This window comes from Salvelinus alpinus, unplaced genomic scaffold (genome assembly GCF_045679555.1).
Source record: "Salvelinus alpinus unplaced genomic scaffold, SLU_Salpinus.1 scaffold_42, whole genome shotgun sequence".
NCBI lineage: Eukaryota > Metazoa > Chordata > Actinopteri > Salmoniformes > Salmonidae > Salvelinus > Salvelinus alpinus.
Genome location: NW_027255983.1, coordinates 275,001 through 282,500, shown reverse-complemented (window position 1 = coordinate 282,500; position 7,500 = coordinate 275,001). Strand labels below are relative to the sequence as shown.

Genomic DNA, 7,500 nt, shown 5'->3' with positions numbered 1-7,500 from the left:
GGGTAACGGTTGAAGGGTCACGGTTGAAGGGTAACGGTTGAAGGGTCACGGTCGAAGGGTAACGGTTGAAGGGTCGTGGTTGAAGGGTCACGGTCGAAGGGTAACGGTCGAAGGGTAACGGTTGAAGGGTAACGGTTGAAGGGTCGTAGTTGAAGGGTAACGGTTGAACGGTAACGGTTGAAGGGTAACGGTTGAGGGTAACGGTTGAGGGTAACGGTTGAAGGGTCGTGGTTGAAGGGTCACGGTCGAAGGGTAACAGTTGAAGGGTAACGGTTGAAGGGTAACGGTTGAAGGGTAACGGTTGAAGGGTCGTAGTTGAAGGGTCGTGGTTGAAGGGTCACGGTTGAAGGGTAACGGTTGAAGGGTAACGGTCGAAGGGTAACGGTCGAAGGGTAACGGTTGAAGGGTCGCGGTTGAAGAGTAACGGTTGAAGGGTCGTGGTTGAAGGGTAACGGTTGAAGGGTAACGGTTGAAGGGTCGCGGTTGAAGGGTAACGGTTGAAGGGTCGCGGTTGAAGGGTAACGGTTGAAGGGTAACGGTTGAAGGGTCGCGGTTGAAGGGTAACGGTTGAAGGGTCGCGGTTGAAGGGTCGCGGTTGAAGAGTCGCGGTTGAAGGGTCGCGGTTGAAGGGTAACGGTTGAAGGGTAACGGTTGAAGGGTCGCGGTTGAAGGGTCGCGGTTGAAGGGTCACGGTTGAAGGAAACTCTGACTAAAGGATACTGCAGTATGGACTGACTAAAGGATACTACAGTATGGACTGACTAAAGGATACTGCAGTATGGACTGACTAAAGGATACTACAGTATGGACTGACTAAAGGATACTACAGTATGGACTGACTAAAGGATACTACAGTATGGACTGACTAAAGGATACTACAGTATGGACTGACTAAAGGATACTACAGTATGGACTGACTCAACTCTGACTAAAGGATTCTACAGTATGGACTGACTAAAGGATACTACAGTATGGACTGACTAAAGGATATTACAGTATGGACTGACTCAACTCTGACTAAAGGATTCTACAGTATGGACTGACTAAAGGATTCTACAGTATGGACTGACTAAAGGATTCTACAGTATGGACTGACTAAAGGATACTGCAGTATGGACTGACTAAAGGATACTACAGTATGGACTGACTCAACTCTGACTAAAGGATTCTACAGTATGGACTGACTAAAGGATTCTACAGTATGGACTGACTAAAGGATTCTACAGTATGTACTGACTCAACTCTGACTAAAGGATACTACAGTATGGACTGACTAAAGGATACTACAGTATGGACTGACTAAAGGATGGACTGACTCAACTCTGACTAAAGGATACTACAGTATGGACTGACTAAAGGATTCTACAGTATGGACTGACTAAAGGATACTGCCGTATGGACTGACTAAAGGATACTACAGTATGGACTGACTCAACTCTGACTAAAGGATTCTACAGTATGGACTGACTAAAGGATTCTACAGTATGGACTGACTAAAGGATTCTACAGTATGTACTGACTCAACTCTGACTAAAGGATACTACAGTATGGACTGACTAAAGGATTCTACAGTATGGACTGACTAAAGGATTCTACAGTATGGACTGACTAAAGGATACTGCAGTATGGACTGACTAAAGGATACTGCAGTATGGACTGACTAAAGGATTCTACAGTATGGACTGACTAAAGGATACTACAGTATGGACTGACTAAAGGATACTACAGTATGGACTGACTAAAGGATTCTACAGTATGGACTGACTAAAGGATTCTACAGTATGGACTGACTAAAGGATTCTACAGTATGGACTGACTAAAGGATACTACAGTATGGACTGACTAAAGGATACTGCAGTATGGACTGACTAAAGGATTCTACAGTATGGACTGACTAAAGGATACTGCAGAATGGACTGACTCAACTCTGACTAAAGGATTCTACAGTATGGACTGACTAAAGGATACTACAGTATGGACTGACTAAAGGATACTACAGTATGGACTGACTCAACTCTGACTAAAGGATACTGCAGTATGGACTGACTAAAGGATACTACAGTATGGACTGACTAAAGGATACTGCAGTATGGACTGACTAAAGGATACTGCAGTATGGACTGACTAAAGGATACTGCAGTATGGACTGACTAAAGGATACTGCAGTATGGACTGACTAAAGGATACTACAGTATGGACTGACTAAAGGATACTACAGTATGGACTGACTAAAGGATACTACAGTATGGACTGACTAAAGGATTCTACAGTATGGACTGACTAAAGGATTCTACAGTATGGACTGACTAAAGGATACTACAGTATGGACTGACTAAAGGATACTACAGTATGGACTGACTCAACTCTGACTAAAGGATTCTACAGTATGGACTGACTAAAGGATTCTACAGTATGGACTGACTAAAGGATTCTACAGTATGGACTGACTAAAGGATACTGCAGTATGGACTGACTAAAGGATACTACAGTATGGACTGACTCAACTCTGACTAAAGGATTCTACAGTATGGACTGACTAAAGGATTCTACAGTATGGACTGACTAAAGGATTCTACAGTATGTACTGACTCAACTCTGACTAAAGGATACTACAGTATGGACTGACTAAAGGATACTCCAGTATGGACTGACTAAAGGATGGACTGACTCAACTCTGACTAAAGGATACTACAGTATGGACTGACTAAAGGATTCTACAGTATGGACTGACTAAAGGATTCTACAGTATGGACTGACTAAAGGATACTGCAGTATGGACTGACTAAAGGATACTGCAGTATGGACTGACTAAAGGATTCTACAGTATGGACTGACTAAAGGATACTGCAGTATGGACTGACTAAAGGATTCTACAGTATGGACTGACTAAAGGATACTGCAGTATGGACTGACTAAAGGATTCTACAGTATGGACTGACTAAAGGATACTACAGTATGGACTGACTAAAGGATACTACAGTATGGACTGACTAAAGGATTCTACAGTATGGACTGACTAAAGGATTCTACAGTATGGACTGACTAAAGGATTCTACAGTATGGACTGACTAAAGGATACTACAGTATGGACTGACTAAAGGATACTGCAGTATGGACTGACTAAAGGATTCTACAGTATGGACTGACTAAAGGATACTACAGTATGGACTGACTAAAGGATACTGCAGTATGGACTGACTCAACTCTGACTAAAGGATTCTACAGTATGGACTGACTAAAGGATACTACAGTATGGACTGACTAAAGGATACTACAGTATGGACTGACTCAACTCTGACTAAAGGATACTGCAGTATGGACTGACTAAAGGATACTACAGTATGGACTGACTAAAGGATACTGCAGTATGGACTGACTAAAGGATACTGCAGTATGGACTGACTAAAGGATACTGCAGTATGGACTGACTAAAGGATACTACAGTATGGACTGACTAAAGGATACTACAGTATGGACTGACTAAAGGATACTACAGTATGGACTGACTAAAGGATACTACAGTATGGACTGACTAAAGGATACTGCAGTATGGACTGACTAAAGGATTCTACAGTATGGACTGATTAAAGGATACTGCAGTATGGACTGACTAAAGGATTCTACAGTATGGACTGACTAAAGGATTCTACAGTATGGACTGACTAAAGGATTCTACAGTATGGACTGACTAAAGGATTCTACAGTATGGACTGACTAAAGGATACTTCAGTATGGACTGACTAAAGGATACTACAGTATGGACTGACTAAAGGATACTGCAGTATGGACTGACTAAAGGATACTACAGTATGGACTGACTCAACTCTGACTAAAGGATACTGCAGTATGGACTGACTAAAGGATACTGCAGTATGGACTGACTAAAGGATACTGCAGTATGGACTGACTAAAGGATACTGCAGTATGGACTGACTAAAGGATACTGCAGTACGGGTTAAAGCGACTTCTGGTATGTATTTGACTCTTGGCTGACTTTCATGGTTCTGTTGTTGTCTTTGTCCTCAGGATGTGTTGGTGGTGAACTGCTCGACAGACTTCATGTCCTCTCACCAGGTGCTAGCCACCTGCCGGACGGCGCTGAAGAAACAGGGGGTTGTGGGATTGAACATGGCTCCGTGCATGAGAGCCTTCCTGGAGAGGCTTCCTGTTATGCTGCAGGAGCAGTACTCATATGAGAAGGTACTCTGTGTGTGTGTGTGTGTGTGTGTGTGTGTGTGTGTGTGTGTGTGTGTGTGTGTGTGTGTGTGTGTGTGTGTGTGTGTGTGTGTGTGTGTGTGTGTGTGTGTGTGTGTGTGTGTGTGTGTGTTATTTTGAAAGTAAATGAAAGCCCAGTTTCATTCCAAGTGAATCGATCATAACTGACTAAAGGATACCTACTTCCTATTTTTAATCGTATTTGTTTCACCGTAGTCGTAGTTAGCGGTTACGATAACATATGCTATAACACCCAAGTGTAAATGTGTACTTCCTGTTTGTTCCTCCAGCCCCATGTAGTGTGTGGAGAACAGCTAGTCCACAGCCCCTACATGCAGTGCCTGGCCTCCCTGGCCGTGGGGCTACACCTGGATCAGCTCCTGTGTTCCCCTCCCGTCCCCCCCCACCTCCGCCTCTGTCCCCTGGAGCCAGACACCTGTACCTGGTCCCCCGGCGAGTGGGCGTGGCTAGACTGCTTCTCCACCACGGTGAAGGCAGCGGAGGCCCTGGCTCGGGGCAACACGTTCCCAGAGGCCTTTGCTGTTCCCGACCTGGAGCCTGTACCCAAGGAGGAGATGGTCCTTCTCATGGTGAGGTTTCCCTGATCCCTACAGAAGACCCTGAACCTCTATAGCTCTGACGGACTGGGTCTTTAAAGTACAACTGAACTGGAGAACCAACTTCTCTGGTTGAAAACGCCATATATATTATCATTTAATACGTAATATATAACATAATATAATACGTCATATATAACATAACATAATACGTCATATATAACATAATATAAAACGTAATATATAACATAATATAAAACGTAACATATAACATAATATTATACGTCATATATAACATAATATAATACGTAACATATAACATAATATAAAACGTAATATATAACATAATATAAAACGTAATATATAACATAATATTATACGTCATATATAACATAATATATAACATAACTGCCACATCCAACAACACCCTCAAGACTGAAATCTCCTTTTGTCTTAATGAGCAAAAGAAAAACACATGCGGAATCAGGGGCATTCAGTCACTCTTTAAGATGTTACCAACATTTGGTCTAGAAGCTGTCTTGTCTCTTTAAGATGTTACCAACATTTGGTCTAGAAGCTGTCTTGTCTCTTTAAGATGTTACCAACATTTGGACTAGAAGCTGTCTTGTCTCTTTAAGATGTTACCAACATTTGGTCTAGAACCTGTCTTGTCTCTAAGATGTTACCAACATTTGGTCTAGAAGCTGTCTTGTCTCTTTAAGATGTTACCAACATTTGGACTAGAAGCTGTCTTGTCTCTTTAAGATGTTACCAACATTTGGTCTAGAAGCTGTCTTGTCTCTTTAAGATGTTACCAACATTTGGACTAGAAGCTGTCTTGTCTCTTTAAGATGTTACCAACATTTGGTCTAGAACCTGTCTTGTCTCTAAGATGTTACCAACATTTGGTCTAGAAGCTGTCTTGTCTCTTTAAGATGTTACCAACATTTGGTCTAGAAGCTGTCTTGTCTCTTTAAGATGTTACCAACATTTGGTCTAGAAGCTGTCTTGTCTCTTTAAGATGTTACCAACATTTGGTCTAGAAGCTGTCTTGTCTCTAAGATGTTACCAACATTTGGTCTAGAAGCTGTCTTGTCTCTTTAAGATGTTACCAACATTTGGACTAGAAGCTGTCTTGTCTCTTTAAGATGTTACCAACATTTGGACTAGAAGCTGTCTTGTCTCTTTAAGATGTTACCAACATTTGGACTAGAACCTGTCTTGTCTCTTTAAGATGTTACCAACATTTGGTCTAGAAGCTGTCTTGTCTCTTTAAGATGTTACCAACATTTGGTCTAGAACCTGTCTTTTCTCTTTAAGATGTTACCAACATTTGGTCTAGAAGCTGTCTTGTCTCTTTAAAATGTAACCAACATTTGGACTAGAAGCTGTCTTGTCTCTTTAAGATGTTACCAACATTTGGTCTAGAAGCTGACTTGTCTCTTTAAGATGTTACCAACATTTGGACTAGAAGCTGTCTTGTCTCTTTAAGATGTTACCAACATTTGGTCTAGAAGCTGTCTTGTCTCTTTAAGATGTTACCAACATTTGGTCTAGAAGCTGTCTTGTCTCTTTAAGATGTAACCAACATTTGGACTAGAAGCTGTCTTGTCTCTTTAAGATGTTACCAACATTTGGTCTAGAAGCTGACTTGTCTCTTTAAAATGTTACCAACATTTGGACTAGAACCTGTCTTGTCTCTTTAAGATGTAACCAACATTTGGGATAGAAGCTGACAACAAGATTTGACAAAGTGTCCAACCACGTATTCAAACTGGTGGGTCATACAAGAGCTCTGTGAGGGTAGCAATGATATGATGTGTCTATAGATTAAAACTCTCTTGTCTGTACAGGACAACAGTACATGGGGTTCTGGTATAGATTAATACTCTCTTCTCTGTACAGGACAACAGTACATGGGGTTCTGGTATAGATTAATACTCTCTTCTCTGTACAGGACAACAGTACATGGGGTTCTGGTATGGATTAATACTCTCTTCTCTGTACAGGACAACAGTACATGGGGTTCTGGTATAGATTAAAACTCTCTTGTCTGTACAGGACAACAGTACATGGGGTTCTGGTATGGATGAACAGATCATGTCTTGGGCCACCTCCAGACCAGAGGTAAGATGTGTTCAGGCTCAGATGCTTTATGTCGTCATGTTTTCTCGTTTGTTTCAGGTCTCTAGAACAGATCTACGCCATGTTACACATTTCATTTTGTCATTCAGGCACTTTTGAAGAGACACACGTTGAATTGAAATGGGATCATCCCAGACTCGTGGTTGTTGTCCTGTATGCTAGATGTTGAATGGACTCGTGGTTGTTGTGACAGACAATGAGTTGTGTTTCTGTTGTCTCCAGGACTGGCACCTGGGAGGGAAGTGCGACGTGTTTCTGTGGGGAGCTGGTAGACACGGACAGCTGGCAGAGGCTGGCAGAAACATCCTGGTGCCCACCACAGCACCCTCCTTCTCACAGGCACAACAGGTAGACAGACACCATCAATCAAATGTATTTATAAAGACCTTTTTTTACATCAGCTGATATCACAAAGTGCTGTACAGAAACCCAGCCTAAAAACCCAAACAGCAAGCAATGCAGGTGTAGAAGCACGGTGGCTAGGAAAAACTCCCTAGAAAGGCCAAAACTTAGGAAGAAACCTAGAGAGGAACCAGGCTATGAGGGGTGGCCAGTCCTCTTCTGGCTGTGCCGGGTGGAGATT

General features: G+C 42.3%; 1 protein-coding gene across 23 annotated transcripts in view; it reads left to right on the top strand.

Moving 5' to 3' along the window:
- herc1 (HECT and RLD domain containing E3 ubiquitin protein ligase family member 1) overlaps positions 1-7,500 on the top strand; it is a 224,307-nt gene that overhangs the window by 182,857 nt on the left and 33,950 nt on the right. For 21 of the 23 annotated variants that reach the window (XM_071388533.1, XM_071388556.1, XM_071388555.1 and 18 more), the window contains 4 exons: positions 4,027-4,200; positions 4,506-4,805; positions 6,834-6,899; positions 7,140-7,265. In XM_071388533.1, coding sequence (XP_071244634.1) covers positions 4,027-4,200; positions 4,506-4,805; positions 6,834-6,899; positions 7,140-7,265 — 666 coding nt within the window. Of the gene's footprint in view, positions 1-4,026; positions 4,201-4,505; positions 4,806-6,625; positions 6,675-6,729; positions 6,778-6,833; positions 6,900-7,139; positions 7,266-7,500 lie in introns of those variants that run through there. The other 2 variants (XM_071388553.1, XM_071388551.1) reach the window with 2 other exon arrangements.